The following is a 22,763-nucleotide window of genomic DNA, read 5'->3' on the forward strand; positions in this document are numbered from 1 at the left end:
ATGTGGTCAGCATTTATGTTTTACTGAGAACGATGGCCAACTTTTAACAGACAGAAAGGAAATGGAGAGAACACAAATAAAAGTCAGGGGCTGCAGTGGAAAAACAACATAAAATGTGTCGCCGCATGACAGGGCGAAGAAAATCATATTTAATATTTGTCAGGTCTGAGAGATTCACTGATGAAGTCAGAAATAGATAAAAAATAAACTACTTCCAGGTATTCTGATCAAACGGAGTCCCTCACAGCTGCTGAAACAACAGTGGTCACATTGCTCCAAAAATGATAACGCGAGGGTGATTGTTCCCGCAACAGTGACGTGAGAAGGAGAACCTCTGCAGAAGAGACATTTCAGTTCCAAAATAAGCACAAATAATACCGGATTTTGACGTCAAACCTTGCGCAGAAGCCGAAGCCTGTGATCAGAACGAGAGTCGCCTCCTTTCAAAGTGTTTCCATCTAAAGGTGGAACAACTGGATGGTTTTAAAATCAAAACGAGCTGTGGGTTCACAGTGGCTGCTGTCTGCTCTCCTCTGGGCTCCAGGAGATAAATGAGGAAAACAGAACAATGTCATTTGTCCTAAACGAGCTTCCATACAGGTGTGCTGTTCTGTCCATGCCTGCTGATATGCATGTTTGTGCTTTCTGAAAAATCAATGCTCAGAATACATCAAGCTCACAAAAATAAAATACACAAATATTCCAAAGCTTTGAGATTTCCACAAGAAAATAATGGAACTTGAAATCAAAAATGAAATCATACATAAGCGAAAGTAGCGTCAGTCACTGTATCCTTCAGGAAACTCTTCTTTTGTAAATTCAAGGGAAGTGTTCCAATCCCATCACTAGAAAGTCTTTTATTTTGAAATGTCCAGGGAGCTTCTCACATTATGATTGCATCTCGGTTATTTTAAAAACATCACGGACTTCCTGTTTGCATATTGTTCTTCTTAAACCAGTTTTCCCAGAATCTTCTTCGCATCAAAAAACTGTGAAATGGATTTTCTGCATAATCAGGTAACAAGATACTGACTTTATCATCTCTAAGAGACAAGAATTGACTTCGTCCTTTTATTTCCGTGACAATGGCGGTCGTCAGTGACCTCTTATTTCAGTCTGAAGGCACTTGATGTCGTGGCGGAGAACGGACGCTCCTCACGCCTCATAATGTTAAAGTACATTAAAACAACCAGCCATTACTCTGTCCACCTCGCAGTACAGTACTGATGATCGGCGGGGGGGGGGGGGGAGCAGACGGAGGGGCAGGGCGGGGCAGAGGCGGGGGGGCGGGGCTCCGATGGCTGACATTCTTCTAAGTGACTGACAGACACGAACCTTCTGTGCTTTGACCCTAAAACCCCAAATCTTCAAAGGTTAAAAAAAAAGGACGGGGGTCCTTTTTCCGACGATGTCCGATTCCAGCACCAATCAGGACCATCGGGGGAGGGGGAGCCAGCGGGCCATGCTGCCCCCAGCAGGCAGAGGGCGCTCCAGATCACTCTGCGGTGGTCCAGTGGATGGTTGTGGAGTGTTAAAGGGGGCCAGATTCAGCGAGCTGGCTGCTGTCCATTGTTATTTTAAAAGTGCTTCATAACTCAAATAAATATGATGGGATGTAAGCATGCCTTTTGACCCTATGTGTCAGCCATTTGAAATGTCTGACCACATCTTTGGTAGGTAAGGAGGGCTGGATTGGGAGGAGGGAGGCAGTAGCGTCTCATATTCAGGGGGAGGGGGTCACCTCTGAAAGCCAATCAGAACCATGCTCAGAGTGATGCTCAGCGGCCATATATGTGGGGATGACGGGTGGCCGAGCGACCGTAGATCTGTGTAGGAGCCAGAGAGAGAGTGAGAGATAAAGTTTGAGCACTGACATATTCTTACAAATAATCCCAAAAGGACAATTTATGGCGTCAGAACGTGTGTGAAGGGTCAGGGTCGGGCGGGCTCACTGTTGGATGGAGGGTGTGTACATTCCCCTTCCTGGATGGCGACGTCGTCAATGGCGATGTCTCCCTCGATGCCGGCCCCACGGACTCCCTCGATCAGCATCTAACAAGAAACCACCTCGTGTGGTGAAACTGTCGTCTGATAATCAACTCACTCAACATGAGGACTTCATTCCTGGAGGTGTTGCTGAATGAGCCCCAGCCACAGCGGCCTGAGCCTATTTGTACCTGAAAGGCTGTGGTTGGCTGGATGTTGACCTTGGCTTGGAGCCACTGGTCTCCTTGGTTACCACTCAGACTCCATACGGATGTGTCCGTCACCGTTGGACCTTTTTGCCTCAGAAATACATTTAGAGCTCCTGCAGACACAAAATTTGTTTGGGAAGAAGTAGCATTGGTTGTAGAGGTACTAGCTAGTACTGGTACTCGTAGCAGTACTCGATTTTGAGTGTCTTACCGATGTGTTTGCCGTACATGTGGTAGTAGAAGGAGAAACAGTAGGCGGGGCTATTACTGAGGGAGGCGGAGCTCTTTGCATTTGAGTTGAAGGTGGGAGTCAGAAGACGCGCTTTGTCTCCATCCTGACGCGGTCTGGATGTCTCGATGTACATGTAATAACCTGCAACATGTGACAGGAAACATCGTGTATCTGCGCGCGTGTGTTGCTGTGTGTGTGTGTTTCTGTGTGTACCTTGTTTCGAGCCATTGTGGTCAGAACTGGGCCCAGTGTTGGGGGTATATTTAGTGTTTCGCGTGGCAGCGCTGTGACGCGTCCAGTCAAACTCGTCTGCTTTGTCCTGAGTGAACAAACATATCGCCTCTTCTTCAAAACCACACTGGAACTCCTCTGATGAAACACACACACACACACACACACACACACACACACACACACAGGAGAGAGTCAAGCCCGTTGATCTACATGTTTAGGGAATATTCAGATGTTCCGGTCACATATCCAACCACCACATGGGGGCAATCAAGGCATACGAACACATCAGACAATAAATACAAGGTGTTAAAAATATGATTTATAAAAAGAAAAGGCTGCGATGCTGTCAGACGAATAATTCATCCAGAATATACCGTCAGATGTTTTCAGCAGAAACTTACTCAGATGTGGGTTGACAGGAGCTGTGAAGGGACAAAAAGGCTCTGTTAGAGCAGCAATCTCCGGGTTTGTTTTGTCAGTCAAACACCTTTTATAGGATGATGAAAAGGATGAAACACATGGAGAGATCACACGACCAGCAGACGATGATAAATGGAAGGGCTTCCTTTGGAAACTGTCGGAGACGAACTTACTGCTGTAGCTGATGACGCGTTCAGTGGTGTCGCCCTCTCCAAAACGAGTGATGGGGGTGAGGCGGACCAAGTATGATTCTGGTTTGATGAGTTCAGTCAGGTTGTAGGTCAGCAGCTCCCCCTTCTGGATGCTTCCTTCTATCGGAATCTGTTGCTCCCACCAACGAGACTGACCCATCTGTCAAAGACAGAGAAGTTCAGGAACCAGCCTCACTCTCAGGCCCGTGTTGTCCAAACTCACCTGTCTGAAGCCCAATCTATAGGCCAGGATCCGGTCCACAGCGCCGGGCTCCATCTGGGTCCACTGCAGCTTGAAGCCGTAGGCTCGCGGTCGGTTCTGCCACAGAGCGCTGCGAGCGTCGTAGTAAAACTCCGGAGCGTAAGCCTTACCTGACAACACATTAGCACGTCTCTGTCGTTACATCATCGCTTAACTTCAGGTCCATAGAACGTCACAGTAGTTTAATGTCGTAAACCTCAGTTATTTTTACTCAAAGTAGTGATGTTGGTCGTCAAGTTGTTGCTGTTTAAAATGATTAGAAATACATAAAAACTACAACTCCCACGCTGCATTCTGCTTCAAAATACAACCGATAAAGAAGTAATACAATGCAGAAAAAGAAGAATCATCATCATCTGTAGTTAGACCTGACCATGGAAACACGAAGTCATGTGACCTTTTAGTGGGAGGACATGCTGCTCTGCGATTGGCTGAGGTGAAAAGCGCCTCTGTCATGTTTTACTCCTGATTAACGGCGTGTTTTTTCCCTCAGCCTCCCTGCGAGCTTAACGTACGAGGCTTCAGCCCGTGAACGCCACCCAGCCTGTCTCCGGTAAGAAGCTTATCGTCACTGACGGCTTCCCAGGAAGTCTCAGAGTCTTGACAAGACGGCGGGGAGCTTACACACAGCCAATAAATCCAATAACCAACCAAATCGATCGATTACCAGAGCTGCTCATATTTAATCTTCTGCTTTTTCCTCATACTCATACTCGTCGGAGGGTTCTTGTGACCAGATGAAAGGAGGGTTAAAACTCGATACGACCCCCGATCAAACAATCTATCATCAAATGTCAGATATTGGTCCAGCCAGCTCACCTGTGACCAGGTAGGTGCAGCGCCCTGCCCCCACCTCATTGGTGATGTCACAGGTGTACTCGCCGTAGCCCTCTCGATTCAATGCCTTCACCAGGTAAGTGGTGTCGTCCCGCTGGTGACTGAACTGGCCGACGGTGAGGAGGCGGGATCCCAGCTTCCACTCGTACCTGAGCAGGCGGGCTGGGTGAGCCTGCAGGAGGCGACAGGTAAGGCTGAAGGCTCGACCCAGAGCCTGCCGAACCTCCGTGAAGGTGGGTTCCACCACAGGAGGAACTGTGAGGAAACAGCACAAGTAATGTTACCACGATTAAAAACATGGGGGATCTGGCGCCACCTAGTGGTTAAGCACAAGTTCCCTGTTCAGTCGCTGTAGATTTACCAAGAAATTTGGGTTTTAGCTCGATACTGCGACAGAGATTATTGCGGATGTTCGTCAAAACATTCATTTTTCTTTGTGTCTTTTGAGCTATTTCTGAATAAGAATGTTGAACGGAGGTGAAACAGCTTGTTTCACAACATTTACCATCTTTTTGACGTCAAACTGTAAAATTTTAGGTGTTCCTAATCTGGCAGGAGGGTTTTTTTTGCTTGAAAAACGTCAGCGGGGTTGTTGAGTCTTCATCGCTTTCGTCCCTGTAATCCTCCCCAGAACCAGCAGACTCTCAGGGATTACTGTCATCCTGAGAGCTTCAAAAAGACCCACAGCTCCTATGAATCTCTACGTTTCTCATGAGCATCATCAGCACTTTTTCCTCAGCAGGACATACTTAACGCGTTTAGCGACTCCGTTGCTACGCATGTTAGCCGTCGGCAGTTTTTCAGTGGGATTAAAATCATCTGAAATTTTAATCTGCAGCCTGTTTCACCTGTAATCTGCTCTGTGCTGCCGCAGGGACCAGAACCGGTCCAGAATCACAACGTGGACCTAATTCTAAACCTGCAGAATTAACAGATGATGTCACCCCCCCCCCCCCCCGGTGCATCATGAGCAGTGTCATTTCTGCATGGCTGCTCGGTGCGTGAAGCCCTGCAGGATCTGGCTCTCTGAATTCTGCTGTGTGTGCAGAAACATCAAGACTTGGTCAGCAGAATCTCCGAGGACTTCAGCAGCTCAAAGATGTGCAGCAGAACTGACTCATGAGCGCTTTGTCCTCCCTCCTCTGGGGATCCGTGAGGATTTTCTGCTCTTTTCCTCCTCTGTGACGACGACGCTCAACAGAAATAAGGAGGGTTTTGGGGTGGTCGCTGGTCCACACCCTGACTGGCACCAACGGGCGAAGGGCAGAGGAGCGCTTCATATGTCTGTGAAGGTCCTCACAAATACACGTGTCCATAGGTGTGTGTGTATGGTATAGATCTGCACGCGTGTTACTCACACTGTACCACCAGATGGATGAGAGCCTCTCGTGGTTTCACATTGAAGCCGTTGTACTGGCTGGTTTGGCAGCGGTACGTCCCGCTCATGTCTCGGGTCACGTTGCTGATCCTCAGGACGCCGTCGTAACTCTCCATCTCAGCCGACCCATCGGGCATCGTGAGCGGGGCCACGGCCGCCACTGCGCTGCTCTCCTCCACCCGGGACCAAAGGATGATGGGTTTGGGCTTCCCCGAGACCAGACACTGCAGGTCCACTGTGTCACCCTCCTGGGCGATGAGATGAGAGCGCCCCCTTGGGACGGTTAGCTCTGGAGGAACTGCAGGCAGAGGCGGGATGATGTAGACTGACCCACACAGACGATCACCTGATTCCAGATGATCACTGCTGCACCTCCAACCTGACTCACCCGTGGTGGATGAGATGTTAACGTCAATGCTGATCTCAGGGCTCCCGCCGTTTGCCAGCGACGCCACACAAGTGTAGGTGCCGAAGTCGGTGAACTTGAGGTCGATGATGTCAAGGTTTGTGGTCCCTGGAGAAACGTTTGTGTCCGTGTGGGTGATGACCATCCTCTCAGAGCTCCTCAAAGGCCGACCGTTCTTCAGCCAGATGAACTGGAGCTCCTCAGGGGGTGTGGCCTCCACCTGGCAACTGATCTTTACCTCCCGGCCAATCTGGATGTTGTCGTCGTTGTGGTACGGGTCGGGCGTGATCCAGAAACGACCTTTACGAAGACCTGAACAGGAAGTCAGTTTGATCAACAACCTGAGTCGTCGCCAAATGATCTGACTGGTGTGTTAAGGAGGGGAACCAGTGTCTTCTCTACACCGGACCACATTACCCAGAACACCCTGCTCCACTTACGTCAGCTGACGCATTTAAACAAACCCAACGGGACACACACAAGACATCCACGAGGACCAAAGGTTCTATCTGAAGGTTCCTGGGACTCCTCCTCACACACTGCTGGATTATAAAGGCTGTTCTATATTTGTCTCCCTGTTTTGATGGCTGGCTGGTACAAACTCTCCAAATAAACACTGTCATTTTCAGAGTCCTTCTTACACACACTGATAACACCGTTTGTGTAAGTGTGTGGAGAGGAAGACGGACAGAGCGCGACGCCCACTGTACCTCTGACCAGGACACTGACGGACTTCTTCACAGGACTGCCCACGTGGTTGGAGGCCAGGCAGGTGTAAGCGCCACCTTCCTCAACAGTGACTGCAGGGATGGTCAGTGTGCCCCCATTGACCACACTCCTGCGAGGGAGATCCTCCCCCCCGGGCCTCACCCAGGTCAGGGTGGGCCGGGGGTCCCCGCCCGACGCCACACAGACCAGAGTAATGGTTTCGCCTGGATTCACGACCATGGGGTCCTCCAGGAGAAGTTTAATGGAGGGCGGAGCTGATGCAGGGGGTTAGAACGAAGAAGAGTGTGAACGATTGTCCTTGAATCAGCAGCAGCAGAGCATGATGGGAGCTGCTCTCTCCATTATTTAACCAGCACTTCTGAAAATGGGAATCAGGCGGGAAAATGTCAATATTTTACAGTTTTATTAATACCTAAAAGAAGCCAGATCCATCTAAAGTGGACGCAGAGAGGACTTCGCCGCTGTGCAACACAAACGACAACTTTTTACTCTCTCTAGTTTCATGACTCTTGTTGAAAGCTGTTAGGTTTCCATGGTTACGGTGCTCTACTTGACCTACAGTTATCCTCGGACACTGCAGCTTTCATGTTGACTTTAGTGAAGCCACAGAAAGAAAAAAGAGGCGATAAAAATAGTCCAATCCACCTTAGCCTGGCTGGACTCATGTAAATCCCATCAGCCCCTGGGGCAGGGAGACGGGATCCACTGTAGGTCAGAGATCTACTTTATTTATGATTTATATTAGTGGAGTGACCTGCAGCCCCAGAAACAGGTAGCATGTGTGTGTGTGTGTGTGTGTGTGTGTGTGTGTGTGTGTGTGTGTGTGTAAAACACCTGTTAGGTTGGTCAGGCTGAAGTGGGCGCTCTTGTCTCCGATACCACAGATGTTCCTGACAGAAGAGATGCAGGTATATTCAGCATAATCCTGAGGACGAAGATTCTTCAGCTTCAGGATCTTTGTCTCACCCTGCAACCACACACACACACACACACACACACACAGGAAATGAATCGGACCACACGTGAGGTTGGTTGAGAGGGTCTGAACATGGGGACTCAGACATCAGTGGAACATGGAGGCTCATGACTATATTGAATATGATGGACGCTCGTCTTTTCTTTGCTTCCTCCCTTTATTCTCCTCATCCTCACCTCTTTTCCTCATTGTCACATGATTCTGATCTCATCTGGCAGCGGTGCTGCTGATTTCCACCTCCCCGACAGATGAGATGACATTTAAATAGACCACCATCAAAGATGGTGAGCATTTTTGGCAGACGAGGAAGCTGAAGAAGAGGAAGCGGCATTAAGTGTGCGTGTGTGTGTGTGTGTGGTGTGTGTGTGTGTGTGTGTGTGTGGCATTTGGAGGGGGTGATGGGGCCTTCCAGATGATACTCCAGATCATCTGTGAACTTGATCTGAGCTGCCGTCTCTGACTTCAGCTAATCAGTGATCAAAACAGAGCTCATTGATCCCGTTGTCATGGATACAACTCAGATGAAGATCTTTGATCAATAAAGGCTCATTTGCGAAAGGTTTTAAATCACTCTTGACGGCCAGCGCGAGGCAGGAACGTCCTTTGCTCACCTGTGTGAAGAACGGTTCGTAGATCTCCACCCCAGCGTCAGAGCCCTGGCTCAGCACCTCGCGGCCCCGCCTCCAGGTGTAGCGGACAGGTGGGTTCCCATTAGAAGCACAGCGCAGAAACACGGTCCGCTCGGAGTAGAACTGCTCTTTCATCTCCCCGACGCTCTGATGGACCCAGATGACTGGATCGTCCAGGTCTGAGGGGGAGCGAAGCGGGACAGTTTGTTCACCTCACCTCCTCCCACTGTGGCGCCACTGAGCCCAGAGGACAACAGGACTGGGAATTTAGCCACACTCAGACCGGTTGTGTGTTGGTCCCATTTTGAGACACCAACGTAAACAGAGGCACCGTTCCCAAGATGCACCGCTGCCGCTGTATGTGCAGGTGCCCTGAAGGCAGCACTCAGCTGTGATGCATTCAAGTACCACTCAGAGCGCAGTGGAAAACAAGCTGCAGGGTGTAGTGGCGGGTATTTATGCATGTGTGTGTGTGTGTGTGTGTGTGTGCTTACAGTATACATCCACTCTTATGGAGTGGATGGCAGGCGAGCCCAGGCCGTTGTCAGCCTTGCAGTAATAGCGCCCCCCCTGATGGCGGCTGATGTTTCCGATCTTCAGGGTCTCGTTGTGCAGAGGTGGGCCCACCTGACGCTCAGAAGCTCCGCCCACTGTCTTTGTCCAGCGAACCTGCGGAGGGACGAACGCTTCGGGTCATTTGAAATGGACGATGTTGTGCTTTACCTTCCTCACCCTCCTCCTCCTCCTCCTCCTCATCTTCTTCTTCTCTGGTTTCAGACAGACGAAGAAAAGTTCTGCTGGAGATTTGAGCCGACCGACTCGCCACAGTGATCGGGTCTCCAAAAGGATCAGACGAGATTAATATCTGATTGTGATTTGTTTTTCCAGTGGCTTCAAGGACTTGTTGCTATGACAACCAGAGCGGGTTTCATTGTACACTTGTTACAGTGTGATTCACAGCTAAGAGAGGAGGAGGAGGAAGATGAAGAGCAGGAGCTGAGCACTGTGGTGACTCAGTGTGTGTGTGTGTGTGTGTGTGTGTGTGTGTGTGTGTGTGTGTGTGTGTGAGCAGCTGAGCTATTTATAGCTGCAGCAGGCTGACAGCGGGGGTTTTGGGGGGTGGAGTCATACAAACAGACAGTTTCACGTAGATGATTATTGATTATTGATCGTCAGTAACAGAGTCAACATGATTTTAAAACACTTTGTGACAAGACCGAATTTTCAAAATTAAAAACGCAGCAAAATCTTTTATGATGTCTCATAAAAACACACTCCCGAGTCTGATTTGTCACCTCTGTGTTTTGATTTTGTCCCACAGTCTGGCCTGACAGTGAAGTACGCACGCGAATGGGGTTTGATTTAACTATTGACGTTGAAACTTTATTTCCAGCTTAAAATATCCTACTTGAACATTCCCTCTTTATTTATTGTGGCTTTTTTTTCCATGTGTGGCTAATTTAATTTTATTTCACTTGAACTTGAAACACAACTACAACATACTGTAAAAACTCAGGCAAAAATATTCAGCTGTTGCCATGGAAACAACTGCTCCTTATTAGCCCAATATCTCATTGTGCTGAAGAACAGCCAGTGAATGACTGAAGGTCCGACTGCAAACACTGATCAGGTGACGTTATGATGTCCTTCAGGCAGGTTTGGTCATTTTTGCAACGGTGTTTCTGTAAAGGGTGGACGGATTATGGCGTGGTGTGTGTGTGTGTGTGTGGTGTGTGTGTGTGTGGTGTGTGTGTGTGTGTGTGTGTGTTGTGTGTGTGTGTGTGAGCGGCTGAGCTATTTATAGCTGCAGCAGGCTGACAGCGGGGGTTTTGGGGGGTGGAGTCATACAAACAGACAGTTTCACGTAGATGATTATTGATTATTGATCGTCAGTAACAGAGTCAACATGATTTTAAAACACTTTGTGACAAGACCGAATTTTCAAAATTAAAAACGCAGCAAAATCTTTTATGATGTCTCATAAAAACACACTCCCGAGTCTGATTTGTCACCTCTGTGTTTTGATTTTGTCCCACAGTCTGGCCTGACAGTGAAGTACGCACGCAAAAGGGGTTTGATTTAACTATTGACGTTGAAACTTTATTTCCAGCTTAAAATATCCTACTTGAACATTCCCTCTTTATTTATTGTGGCTCTTTTTTTCATGTGTGGCTAATTTAGTTTTATTTCACTTGAACTTGAAACACAACTACAACATACTGTAAAAACTCGGGCAAAAATATTCAGCTGTTGCCATGGAAACAACTGCTCCTTATTAGCCCAATATCTCATTGTGCTGAAGAACAGCCAGTGAATGACTGAAGGTTCGACTGCAAACACTGATCAGCTGATGTTATGATGTCCTTCAGTCAGGTTTGGTCATTGTTGCAACAGTGTTTCTGTAAAGGGTGGATGGATTATGGCGTGGTGTGTGTGTGTGTGTGTGTGTGTGTGTGACCTGTGGGCGTGGGTGTCCAGTCACCAGACACTGCAGTTCCAGTGTAGCTCCCTCTCTGATGGTGAAGACCCTCTCGGTGTAACGCTCCTCCTGCAGGTTGCACGGCTGCCTGGGGTGGATGATGCGGACAGTAGGGGGCGCTGCAGAGGAGCACAGCACGGTTCAGCCCGGATCAAAACCGAAGATGAAATCAACATTTGACTGGGATGTTTCATTGCTCTGGCGTCGGGCGAATGTGAGGATTTATTGATTTATTCTGATGTGAGAAAGAAGGAGTTTTATTTCAGGTGTTCCTGGACCGGAGCTCTGCTTTATCTCTTCTGGCTCCTTCAGTTGTTGTTTCTGATGACGCACACACGCAGAAAAATGTCCAAATGACCTGAATTCCTCTCTTCCATGTGAGCTTTTAGACTCTTTCATCAGTATCCTCCCAGCTTCCATCCCTTCATCCTTTCTGGCTTCCATTTCCTGCTTCAAACACCAGGTATTAGTTTAATCCCCGTGTTCTCTGCAGTAACCCGGACACACACACACACAGAGGCGCACGTGCACGCGCACACACGGGCGTTGCATCGTGGAGGTGCTGGAGGGTGGAGTGGGCTGACCAATCAATGTTACTGACCGATCGTTTATCGGGTTTTATCCAAATAACCAACGCTGACGTCATTCATCTGTGACCTGTTTCCCAGGTACAGTAGAGGTCACCTGACTGTACCGCAGAGACACAACCTTCCCAGTGGGACACACGGCGCAGGTGAATCACACCACCAACACAAACACACTCTGGTTACTGAGCTGTCAACATCACTCCCAGCAAACGTGTAAGAATCCGAGCACGTGCGCGTGCGTGTCGCTTTAAAGATCCCAAAACAGCAGCTGATGAAGAGGCATCCTGCTGCTACAACAACCCCAAACACACACACACACACACACACACACACACACACACACACACAATCAAAATTAGCTCCCGGTGCCTGTGGATACACACTGTGTGTTTTCCTCAGGTTATGGGGACATCAATGTGTGTTCTGGTGGAACCAGAGTTCAGAAGAGAGCAGAACTTTGATCAGGCTCAACTACTTCATCCTACACATTTTTGCCCATTTGTGGTGTGGGAATAGGTGAATATTCGGACCAGAACCGGGGCCAGAAGCAGAACCAGAGCAGAGCCAGAAGCATCTCGGACTCAGCCTGAATCTGTCTCAGCTCAGATTTAAACTCCGCTGGTTTATTTATGCCACACTCCATTTTTACACCATCTCCGCGTGTTGCGTAAGAGCTGCGGCTCTATTTGTGGATCACACCATCTCGCAGGGAACCGCAGTCAGTAGGACGGTTAAAAATAACCACGGACGGCCGATTGGCTGACGGCACGGGGCTCCTTCTGCATATTTAATGAGGAAGAAGAAAGCAAACTGTGAATGGGAGTCAGCCGACAGAGCCGAGGCCATCCTACGACGGATTTCTGATTGGAGGAAGCTTTAACCAACCAACCAACGGCAGCGGGGGGGGGGCCCATCTGCTGGCTGGTCGGTTGCCCCGATGACACGGTCAGCAGCACAGACAGCCCGCAAACGTGGCGAAGCCCTTGAAACAGACCTTTACAAATAATCCTTTCCTCCCTTTGCAAAGGTTCCTCAAAAAGGTCCTAGCACTGGAGCGGACCAGCAGAACATTAGCCTACGTAGCGTTAGCCTACATAGCTCCACCCACGTGTTCAATGCTTGTTATTGATGCTTCCTCTGTGACATCACATCCTGTTGCAGCTCCCGTTGCAGCTCCCGAAGGATGTATGCGAAAATCCAGTCGCTGCCCAGATGTTCTGTCAGTCATCCCGTCACTGTGAGAGCCTCCGCTGCCTCACGGACACAGGAAGTGACGTCATTTGGCCGTGTTGATGATGTAACTGAGCGTGAGCTGAGCGGATGAACGTGTGAACGTCGGCCGTGCTGCGATCGTGACTCACTCTCAACATCTCCACCTGTTTCCTCTGCTGCAGCTGCTTCAGCCCGCCGACAGCTTACATAAACCCAGTGCATGCTGGGTATTATTCTGCTAGCATGGCCTTAATCCCAGCACGGGGACGACGCGGCTCCCCGAGGTGGAGATGAGCTGCTGCTCGCTAACGTCCTGCCGCCTGACCTGCTCTGGCAATCGATCCCAACACTCAGCGAGTCTGTTAGTAGGAGCTGGTGGCCAGAGGTCAAGGGTCAAAAGTCTTTATGTTTCACTTCCATCAACATAGTTTCCTCTTCACAACCCTGTGGTGTTGTCACGGTACCAGTGAGGGTCTGATGACCGCGGCGCTGGGTCAGGTGATGCTAGCCAGTTAGCCTGTGGCTACTGAAAACCCCTGACTTAAAGCTGTGTTGGTATCCGCTATTAGCGACTCTCACTGAGCTGACGTGTTGCGCGCGTGGAGGTGTTAGCATGTTCAGCCTGGCGTCTCACTGCATTAGCTTGTTGCTTTAGCCAGCACATGTTGCTCTGCTTCATCATCACTGCTAAACTCCTCATCATCACTCACTGAGCTGCAGGAGCTACACTGAGCGGCTAACGTGACTAATCTGATGAGCAACCCTCATCAGTCATCAAACACACACACACACACACACACACACACACACACACACACGCGTGCGTATATGTGTCAGAGTGATGACAGAGAGGATGTAAACCTCCTCTGTTCTGTATGAATCACAGCCAAACCCAGTCAGAGGCAACAGCATGAGCGGCTTCACACACACACACACACACCACACACACACACACACCACACACACACACACACACACACACACACACAAAGCCTAGCAGCGAGCTTTTGTGTTAAATGTCATCACAGTGAGCATTGTGCTCTTCAGGGCTGGAGCCATCTTTGCTGCACCGCTCAGACCTCAGCACCTCCCTCACAGTTCCTCCCCCCCCCCACCCCCCCGACAGATGTTCTCCTGGGTTCTGGGATGTCCTGTTTCCACCTCAGCCAGAACCACCAGGTACTCTTCCAGGTTCAGGTGAGCCAGGTGCTGTGGACAGGTGTGGGGGCACCAGCTGACCTGGGGTAGTGGGGGGGGGGGGGGGGGGGTTGAAGAAGAGGAGGTTTCCTCAATAGCTAGATTATTATTAGTGTTATTACTGTTGTCACTGTCGTTAATCAGAGGCATCCCAGTGTTGCCATGGTTATCAATATCCTCTCACAGCAAGAACGTTCTGCTGGACCGGGACAGTAAAAGGTCCAAACTCGGCTCTTGTCCGTCGTTTTTCCGTGGATGAACGGATGAAAACAGGAGGCGAAGCTCCAGTTGGAGCTCGACCGCTCAAACAGGAAGTCCCTCTCCAATCCCCTGCGTTTGTCAGGTCACAACAGACGCGCGTGTGCGACGTGCAACAAAAACACACACTTCCAAATCCCTCACCCCCATTCCCCCCCCCCCCCCCCCCCCCCCCCAGAAGCAGATTAGTGTTGTCATTTCCTGTCTGCCGCGTCACTGTTAATTGTGTGATATAATCTGTGACCTGTAACAACACATCAGCCGGATTCAGCGTAAATCTACAGTTCTGGGACACGTCGAGCAAACAGACTTCATTCGGTCGGGTGTTAATAACGGGCGTTATAACAGGCGTTAATAACAGGCGTTATAACAGTCGAACTAACCAGGAAACAGGAAGGGATCCCGCTGCAGGGATCCCGTCCTAGCACGGGTCACATGACGGAGACGCCGAGCTGAAGCATGACGGAGGACACGAGCCAGCACACGCCAAGACTGACCATGGGAGGGGGCGGAGCCTCCAGTCAGGATGCTGCGAGCACATCTGGGCAACGTCGCTAAACAGATGTGCACATCTGCACAGCCACACGCCGGTGCATACAGTGCATACAAGCAAACATCTGTCCGTGCCTTCATCTACCAACGGGTCATCAGGTGAGGCGGGTCAGCGGCCCGACGCGCACGCGCGCGCGCGCGCACAAACCAGAGAACAGTAGGGAATCAAACATATAGAGGAAGCCGAACGAGGCTGCAAGCCTGGAATCGAACCCCCGACCTTCCTGCCGTGGCCTGAATAAGGGACACAGGTGCATCACGTGGTCAGACCCCTCCTGTTTACAGGTGGGCGGGGACACACCTGTTGTGCCTCTAAGCCAGGTAGGAGCGCAGCGTCGCGCGCGCACGCACAGGATGCCTTAAAATCCCTCGCAAGGTCAAACCGGTGGCTGGAAAAAAAAAAAAAAAACACCTTCCAATTTCAACATTTACGTGCACAGGTGACGCGCTTACCGTACACGCCCTGGCCGTGCACGCTCTGCAGGGAGCCGGTGAACAGCCACAGTAGAAGCAACGCTACATCCATCTTCACATCCCGCTCTGGCCGCCTGCCTGCTTCTCTCCCCCCGGGGAGAAGGTTGTCAGTTCGCTTCCCCGCAGCCGCGGCTGACGCCGCTGCGCCTCCTTTCTCCGCCTCCTCCTCCGCCGCTCCGACCCGAATCCGGTGCGATGACCGGTTGGCATTCAAAGGTCCAAACGTGTCCGCCACTCGCACCGCCGGCGCCGCCGCCACCTCCCACCCCCCCACCCCCCAAAGCCCGGTCAGTCGTGACAGGAGAGTCCGGTTCTGCTCATGCCGAGGCTAATGCTAGCGAGGACCGTGAGCTCTCTGACCAGCGGCGGTCAGCGGGGACTCGAGCCGAACAGCAGGTGTCTCAGCCGCGTCTCCTTGATGGTGACATTGTCGGAGAAAAGCTAAATTCTGAACGCATCATGTCGGTCTGCCGGAAGCTCCACAGCGGCGGGATGTTCACAGGTCCCCGCGTCTCCTCCGCTGGGTCCCTTGGGCTCCTGGTCCGGTCGGTACCAGACTACATCCACATCACCCCCCCTGCGGAAATAGCAGCGTCCGCTCCGAGTCCTGCCCCGCGCTGGACGACTCGGTCCGCGGCGTCAGACCCACAGGCGCCCGGGAGAGAGCGAAGCCCGGCCGCAGAGATGCTCCGGAGCGGAGCCGAGTCAAGCGGTCAGTCCGGTCAGAGGAACCTACCGGTGAGACGTCACCCACCAGTCTGCCGCGAGGACACCGAAGAGCTTCCGGGAGGGTCCTTTCAAAATAAACGCTGCTGACGTCACTGAACCCGAACGTCTCTTGATATAGAGCCCAAACCTTCATGTGAACTCAACCCAATAACCGCGATTAGGTTGTCTGACAAATGCAGAAGAAAATGTAAAGATTAACGTTATGAAATGGGTCCTTTACCCAGAACCCAAACTGACAAATATCAGTGACAATTTAAAGCCAATATAAATATAACACATATAAATATAACATCATTAGAGGACATTAGAGTTTTTTGTTTTTGAGCCACACAAATACCTGAGTGTATTCACAGACCTGTGTGTGCAGTACAGAAACAACACTCCGTATTATCTTTCAATTTATTAGTGTCAGTGACCGTTGAAGCTGAAAACTTAAGGGGGGTAAAAAAATAAATAAATCAAAATCTCATGTTATTAACAAAAAAAAGTGACCTCCTCAATTTCTGCCATAATTTCTATAAGACATGGGGGCAAAAGTCAGAGGTCATCTTGTGCCATCGTCACTTAGTCTGCTGCCTTCCTGCCAGCAAAGCACCTGATCGGACAAACTTTCCACCTCCACCACCTGAGCCAGTAACTGGGCGAGAGAGGTGTTCTGAAAGAGAGAGAGAGAGAAAGTTTGGCCACAGACGTCTGGCGTTATCTTTGACTAAACACATTTGTTACTGTTTTCAGGGTTTTGGTCCGATTTAACACGTGAAAAATCTGAGTTGCTCTAGAATCTCCACATCTCCCTTCACGTTTGTGGTCATTCTTTCCCAGTGAATATGATTTGACGGTAAGGTCGGGTTTGTGGCGAGCCTCCGTGCACGAGCTCAGGGTGGCGCGGCGTTACTGACCAGCTGAGCCAGGTGGGCCTCGGTGGCGGGGCTGCAGCGCAGCGACGTCACCATCTCCTCCAGCTTCTCGATGAAGTTCGGGAGCATGGTCACCAGATCCACCACGAACCTGAGACAAGAACACAAACAGACCGGGTCAGAAGTAGAAACAGAACCGACCCACACCAAAAGCAACGTTGGATCCATTTCTTTCAATGTCCTGAACTCAGCATATTTTTAACTAAATGATTTGATCTTTTTCTCAAGGTTCCCTAAAGCTACAGACGAGCTTCATAATGTTCAACCATAAAAATCTAAAGGATGTTGACAGAGGTCAACAGGAGCTACTGGAAACCTTCAAGTCTGAATACTTAGAAGCAACATTTAAACCAAGAAAACCGATATTTTGACTCTGTAATTACCCCACAATTAGACCTTTATCTCTAGAATTGTGACTTTATTGACATTTAAACACTCTGGTGCTGGTGGGATAATCTGAGCAAACATGCAGATCTATTAAATTCATTAACTACCCACATTTAAGAAATACTGAGATAAACCGTCAGTGATTTGCTACCTGTGCAGGTCAGCCCGGATGGGAAGGTTGGTCCGACCCAGAGGCTTCAACAGTCTCTGCCTCAGATTGTTCTGGTTCTTCAGGAGGTTCTGTAGATGAGTGCAGAGCGTCTCCAACGCCTGGAACCTCCGAGCTGCAGAACGCACGTCGTCAGCACCGACCGATCACGTGACCAGACACTGGGACATCAAAGCAACTCTCACCGAGGTGGAACTTGTGTGTGACATCAGCGCTCTTCTTCTCCAGTTTCAGAAGCTCCACCTTCAGCTGCAGCTGTAACAGATGGTTTACCACCAATGTAACGGTTTCTCTGGGACATAAAAGAAAGTAATGGACCATCGAAGCCCACCTCATCCAGCTGTTTCTGCATTCTGATTCTCTGTTCTGCTTCCTGCAGCTGTGGAGAGAAACTGGGATTCAGCCTCGTAGAAGCAGAGTCTAAGAGCTCCTGAAGACGGACAGAAAGAGGGACGGTGAGGCCTGGGTCATTACTTTTTAAATGATGAAATATTTACTCTCACCTGAGTCAGAGCACCTCTGGACACGCATCTGGATAACACGGCGGCAGCTGGAGTCACCGTGAAAGGACAAAGTTCCCAGTGAAGCATCTGTTTAAGGGCAGAAACCCCCGAGGATGAGCGAGTGTAGCAGAAGTGCCTCCTGCTCCACTGCTGCCATGTTACATTTGACAAGATAAAACACGGTAAACTGACCTCCTTTAACAGTCTGAACCCAGAAACTCTCAACTAGCAAGAACCGCTGCGAATGATCCCGCCGAGCCCGAACTAACAAACACACACGCAAACACATTTTAAGTGTTGGACTCGGGAGTTATGCTCAAACCAAATAGGGTTTTGAGAACTTACACCTCTGCTCACACCTTTTAGGAGCTTTTTACCTCGTAAAACAAGCAGACTTTCTCAAATGTACCGCTCAAACATCCGCTTCTTCTTCTTCGTGTTCTTCTTCTTCTGGCTCATCACGTCATCAGTCGCGTCACTGACCCCTGCCGGTGGGAGCTGTTTACTACAGTTTGTGACAACCTGGATGCGTGAGGTGTGCGCGTCGTGCGGGGTGGTTGAATAAACAGTATTCATTGTAGACATTGTTTTAAAATCAATTTCGACTGAAGGGTTAAGGGTTTGTGCTTGTTTGCGAGATCAAGCAGTTTAATATTAAAGAAGCCTGCAGCAAGGTCCGTTTTTTACATTATTATAATCAGTCAGCCTCGATAAAATAACAAAATAAATGATATATAAAATCAAAACAGCAACATTTACTTTTATATTTCCATGGTTCTATGCCGCAAGTATAAACTTACACTTCATTACATTAAATACTCACACATTTTACATTCATAACTTTAACTTTTGCTAATTTCCCTGATGGACACCCCCTAAAGGGATCAATAAAGTACTCTTGAATCTTGAATCTTGAACAGCAGTGAGATTTTGAATCAAACATAACTTTCTAGCAGTCAGATTAAAAATGTTCTGCTGCATTTCATTTCTCCACCTTCAGAACATCTGATTACTTCTTACTTTACTTTTCTTGTATCAACAGATTTCTGACATGAAGGTCTCTTTATTTTTTGGTTTGTTTTAGCATAATATACTGTTTACATCCCCCCTCCCTGCACTTTACTGCATAAAGTGTAAGAAAATTAATAACACAAGTACTTCAAACCCTGACAGGTTTATATGTCACAAAACCGCACCCCCAATATTCACCAGGAGGTGAAAATCAAACAGAACCACAGAGTCCACCAATCATCCCTTTAGGGTCCCTTGAAGGCTGCCGTTCCACCTTAGGAGAGTCCACACAGAGCTTCGCTGACCTCCCACAGTCTCTGGGCCACGGCATCATCTCGGGCACTGGCGGCAACTTCCTGGACAGAGCAGCAGGAGAAATAATGCCCACTCAGAGGTTCCAGCCCCTCCTGCAGGCAGCAGTGCAGCGTGGTCTGAGCTCCATCCTCTGGGTCCAGGAACAGGAACTGGGCCACGGGCTCGATGAACACCTTCTGCCACAGACTGACGTGACGAGACAGCTCAGTGCGAACGATACCTGCGGGGCGACAGGACGGCCACAGTCTCATCCCTCTGATGACCTCAGATGGAGGCTAACTAATTAGCAGTAGAGGTTTTTATTTTATTTAAAAAGTAAAACAGTAAAACTAACTTGTTTAGGATAAAACAGTATCATAGCTCCATGTTCTGACACTCCCGCAGGAGCCTGAACTCAGCACGGTTGGTTACCTGGGTGCACGCTGTAGCAGGTGACATCACTTCCTCTCAGTCTCTTGGCGAGCTCATGTGTGAAGAGCACGTTGCAGAGTTTGCTGTTACAGTAGGCCCGGAAGAACTGCCAGCTGAAGCTGCCGGTGCCCAGATGCTTGTTCTCCGCCAGAACCTGAACACAACACCGTCGTTAACGTCCAAAAAATAGATAAAAATCTGGAATGTAATGCTGGCAGCTCTGCACCGGAGTGTTGGGAGGATTGTTAGCCTGACCTCAAAGTCAATGTGCCCCCAGCGGTGAGCCATCGATGACACGGTGACCACGCGTCCTCCCCCCGCCTCCTTCAGACGTTCCAGCAGCAGGGACGTCAACAGGAAGTGGCCCAGGTGGTTCACGCCAAACTCCATACCGAATCCATCGTCCGTCCGGCCGTCACCCACCAGACCTGCAGGGCAGAGGTTTAAAACCGACGCGGCCTCCAGGCGCCTGTGCACCTCAGCTGTACACAGGACGGCGATGAAACGTGTCTAAAGGTACCAGCGTTGTTGATGAGCAGGTCCAGTCTGGACCCGGTCCTCAGGAATTGTTCGCAGAAGCAGTGGACGGACTTCAGACTGGCCAGGTCCAAATGCATGTACGTCACGTCGGTACTTCCTGTTTCCTGTCAGGAAAAGCAGCAACGTTAATCCAAACTATTTACTGTTTATTTCTCTCCCATTACCTTTTTTTTTTTTTTCATTAATACTTCAGTGTCCACTGGTTTGGACTCCGCTCTACCTGCTGGATGTCTGTGATGGCGGCCTGGGCTTTGTTCCGGTTTCGGCAGGCCAGGATCACTCTGGCTCCCCTCTTGGCCAAATGTAGCGCAGTAGCTTTACCAATGCCAGTGTTCCCCCCTGGAGAAGAGACACCCTGGAGTAAGAGCAGTCACGTAGCACTGTTGCGTCACCGCAGGGCGAATCCTGTCACTCCAGTCGCCTTCAAGCACGCACGACTTTGATGTGATGTGTTAGCGCAGGTCATGGGACACGTCTGAATCACAGCACGACATTCCGACTACCGGGGTAAGACAAACTGACGTCATGTGTCCTCTGCGTTCGCTAACCTGCTCACGTCAGAGGAGGCCATCAACATTCTTGTCATTTCTGCAGATATTTGTGTGTCTAATGTCACAAAACGTGCGTCAGGTGTCTGAAATGTCAAAATCGCACTGGCCTAAATGAGGAAGACTACAAAAGAGTTCCGATTCTGTCCGGAGTTAAAGAATCGTGATTTTAACCTCTGAATATTCTGTCAGGACTCTAAATCTACATTTTAATCAGGCCTTTAATTGATCTTTTGATTATTTTTCATTTCTTTTATGTTCTCATGCTTTTTTATGTCTTATCCTTATTTTACTTGATGCTTTTACTGTTTTACTCCCTCAGTTCTTCGTTTCTCAGTTTTTAGCTTTTACACCTTTTATCCCATTTACTGTTTTAGTCCTTCAGTTTTTAGCTCCAGTGTTTCCTCACGGGGGCCTGGCTGGGGGTGCCTGGGGGTGCCTGGGGGTGCTGTCCAGTGGTCGACTCTGGCCTGGGTGGTTCGGGGGCTCTGTGCCTTGGTGTGGAGCCTCCGGTCTGTCTGGGTCGGGGGGGTCTTTGTGGCGGTACCACCTGTGGTCATGGACGATGACCTCGCCCCCGGCCTGGTGGGCCTCCAAAGGTGGCGTCTCCTTCGCCTCAGGTCTCGGTGCCCAGCCATGTCTCAGCTTGTTTGTGTGTGTGGGTGTGTGTGGGTGTGTGTGTGTTTGAGTGTGTGTGTCCTTTTTCTTGATTCTCTTGTTTCTCTTTGTTGTTTTTATCCTTTGTGAGGCACTTTGTGCTACCCAGTGTATGAAAAGTGCCATATAAATAAAGATTGAATTGAATTGTATTTGCAGCCATTGTCACCCCAACACACGCCCGTGCCTCAGTATCACACTCGCCCAGTGACGTGCGGTGAGGTTCATGGTTGGTGAGGCTCCGACTCCTCAAGAGTCAGATTTACGATTTAAGAACTGAAAAAACATCTTATTTCACCATTTTCCCAACAGCATACAACTACTGATAATGCTTCATATCCCATCTGCATTCCTCTTTCAATTACACTCACAAACCATCACAAACACATAGACAGGACCATATTTGTCCTATAAAGGACTTTCTTTTATAGCTATGGATCAAGCACCCATCTTGTGTTTTAAGAAATTCATTTATAGTGTAAACAAGTGCAGAGATGTGTGCAGCACAAATTTAAATTTTGACCAACAGTCCAAAAAATTCTGTTATTTTTCAAACTTTAAATTCTGGTGCTTCAGTAATTTTTAATAAAGTTTGCCTGCGGCAAGAAAGCACCCGCCAGCCTGCGCCCCCTTGAGGTGAGGCAGAGTACTGCCTGCCTCGCCTGCTGACCTTTCTCTGCACTTTATTGTGCGATCAGCAGGAATAATTCTCTCTCACATGCACAAAAGCCATTACATAGACTGCAGAAAGTCGTGGTGTACAACTACTATTTCTATAAAGTTCATATTAGCGATGTGCTGAGGAACAAAAACGAAATAAATGGACTAATGACTAGTCCATTTATTTCGTTTCTCTCCTGAGAGTGAAGTCATTTTACCCCCATGACGCCACTCAGGTGGGGTGATAGGAGAGGATGAGGTCAATTTTAGATGGAATCAAGTGTCCCTGCCTCCCCGAACTTGCTCACCTGTGATGATGACGGTCTTTCCAGCCATCGGGATGTTGCCTCTACATTTGGATCTTTTGAAGAGCGTCTGTTTGAGGACGCAAACTACCAGGACCACGGTGAAGAGCAGCAGCACCTGAAACATCTTCCACGTCCACGTGAGAACAGCAGACTGGCTGAGCTCTAACTCTCACCACACCTGGAACTCACCTGTTGGACTAGTTCCAACGATCTTGAGGTGGCAAAGGGAGTCACCGCTCACCTATCGGACCAGTTCTACAGCTTGGAAGTTTCAACCTTCTTGAACCCAAATAAAGTTGAAAACAGTTGTGCTTTCTCACTTTTCCCATTATTGTTGTTTCGCAATCAGGTTATTTTAAT

General features: G+C 49.3%; 3 protein-coding genes and 1 long non-coding RNA gene across 9 annotated transcripts; 1 reads left to right on the forward strand and 3 right to left on the reverse strand.

Annotated features, from left to right (window-relative positions):
* Window positions 1–109: 109 nt before the first annotated feature.
* On the reverse strand, window positions 110–15,519 carry mdga2a (MAM domain containing glycosylphosphatidylinositol anchor 2a). Of its 3 annotated transcripts, none has more exons than XM_057011499.1 (17): window positions 15,228–15,518; window positions 10,948–11,087; window positions 8,984–9,158; window positions 8,472–8,668; window positions 7,719–7,851; window positions 6,866–7,138; window positions 6,138–6,467; window positions 5,730–6,047; window positions 4,354–4,626; window positions 3,496–3,644; window positions 3,255–3,432; window positions 3,063–3,083; window positions 2,641–2,796; window positions 2,407–2,568; window positions 2,178–2,308; window positions 1,952–2,052; window positions 110–1,837 (listed from the first exon to the last, which is right to left on the reverse strand). In XM_057011499.1, the coding sequence occupies exons 1-17, from the start codon at window positions 15,298–15,300 to the stop codon at window positions 1,738–1,740; spliced, it is 2,910 nt and encodes a 969-aa protein (XP_056867479.1). In that variant the 5' UTR covers window positions 15,301–15,518; the 3' UTR covers window positions 110–1,737. The 3 variants fall into 3 exon arrangements, with proteins under 3 accessions (XP_056867479.1, XP_056867477.1, XP_056867478.1); XM_057011497.1 differs by having other exon boundaries at window positions 110–1,826; window positions 1,953–2,052; window positions 15,228–15,435; XM_057011498.1 differs by having other exon boundaries at window positions 110–1,826; window positions 1,953–2,052; window positions 2,407–2,796; window positions 3,063–3,432; window positions 15,228–15,519.
* An 843-nt stretch (window positions 15,520–16,362) lies between these two features.
* Window positions 16,363–18,428, reverse strand: haus2 (HAUS augmin like complex subunit 2). Of its 4 annotated transcripts, none has more exons than XM_057011543.1 (8): window positions 18,331–18,428; window positions 18,146–18,217; window positions 17,954–18,040; window positions 17,782–17,829; window positions 17,636–17,705; window positions 17,433–17,565; window positions 16,877–16,985; window positions 16,363–16,632 (listed from the first exon to the last, which is right to left on the reverse strand). In XM_057011543.1, exons 3-8 carry the CDS (start codon window positions 18,038–18,040, stop codon window positions 16,522–16,524), a joined length of 558 nt encoding a protein of 185 aa, XP_056867523.1. In that variant the 5' UTR covers window positions 18,146–18,217; window positions 18,331–18,428; the 3' UTR covers window positions 16,363–16,521. The 4 variants fall into 4 exon arrangements, with proteins under 4 accessions (XP_056867523.1, XP_056867520.1, XP_056867522.1 ...); XM_057011540.1 differs by having other exon boundaries at window positions 17,782–17,880; XM_057011542.1 differs by having other exon boundaries at window positions 17,782–17,880; window positions 18,313–18,335.
* LOC130513012 (uncharacterized) lies at window positions 16,884–18,705 on the forward strand. Its single transcript, XR_008946578.1, has 2 exons — window positions 16,884–17,011; window positions 17,123–18,705. It is a non-coding gene; the product is annotated as an uncharacterized LOC130513012 (long non-coding RNA).
* On the reverse strand, window positions 18,567–22,587 carry LOC130512996 (dehydrogenase/reductase SDR family member 13-like). Its single transcript, XM_057011533.1, has 6 exons — window positions 22,404–22,587; window positions 20,451–20,569; window positions 20,211–20,334; window positions 19,946–20,118; window positions 19,691–19,844; window positions 18,567–19,499 (listed from the first exon to the last, which is right to left on the reverse strand). Exons 1-6 carry the CDS (start codon window positions 22,525–22,527, stop codon window positions 19,240–19,242), a joined length of 954 nt encoding a protein of 317 aa, XP_056867513.1. The 5' UTR covers window positions 22,528–22,587; the 3' UTR covers window positions 18,567–19,239.
* Window positions 22,588–22,763: the final 176 nt, after the last annotated feature.

The sequence above is a fragment of the Takifugu flavidus genome, chromosome 16 (assembly GCF_003711565.1).
Source record: "Takifugu flavidus isolate HTHZ2018 chromosome 16, ASM371156v2, whole genome shotgun sequence".
NCBI lineage: Eukaryota > Metazoa > Chordata > Actinopteri > Tetraodontiformes > Tetraodontidae > Takifugu > Takifugu flavidus.

Excerpts from the sequence above, each read along its gene's own strand:
- mdga2a (XM_057011498.1), bottom strand. The coding sequence starts at position 15,300 with ATGGATGTAGCGTTGCTTCTACTGTGGCTGTTCACCGGCTCCCTGCAG. Across the intron at positions 11,088-15,227 it reads GCACGGCCAGGGCGTGTACG|CGCCCCCTACTGTCCGCATC; the intron begins GTAAGCGCGTCA and ends GCTCCTCTGCAG. Across the intron at positions 6,468-6,865 it reads CGTCAGTGTCCTGGTCAGAG|GTCTTCGTAAAGGTCGTTTC; the intron begins GTACAGTGGGCG and ends CTTCCTGTTCAG.
- haus2 (XM_057011540.1), bottom strand. The coding sequence starts at position 18,040 with ATGCTTCACTGGGAACTTTGTCCTTTCACGGTGACTCCAGCTGCCGCC. Across the intron at positions 17,566-17,635 it reads CACACACAAGTTCCACCTCG|CTCGGAGGTTCCAGGCGTTG; the intron begins GTGAGAGTTGCT and ends TGCGTTCTGCAG. Across the intron at positions 16,986-17,432 it reads ATCCGGGCTGACCTGCACAG|GTTCGTGGTGGATCTGGTGA; the intron begins GTAGCAAATCAC and ends TTCTTGTCTCAG.
- LOC130512996 (XM_057011533.1), bottom strand. The coding sequence starts at position 22,527 with ATGTTTCAGGTGCTGCTGCTCTTCACCGTGGTCCTGGTAGTTTGCGTC. Across the intron at positions 20,119-20,210 it reads CCTGCTCATCAACAACGCTG|GTCTGGTGGGTGACGGCCGG; the intron begins GTACCTTTAGAC and ends TCTGCCCTGCAG. Across the intron at positions 19,500-19,690 it reads CTGCTACAGCGTGCACCCAG|GTATCGTTCGCACTGAGCTG; the intron begins GTAACCAACCGT and ends GTCGCCCCGCAG.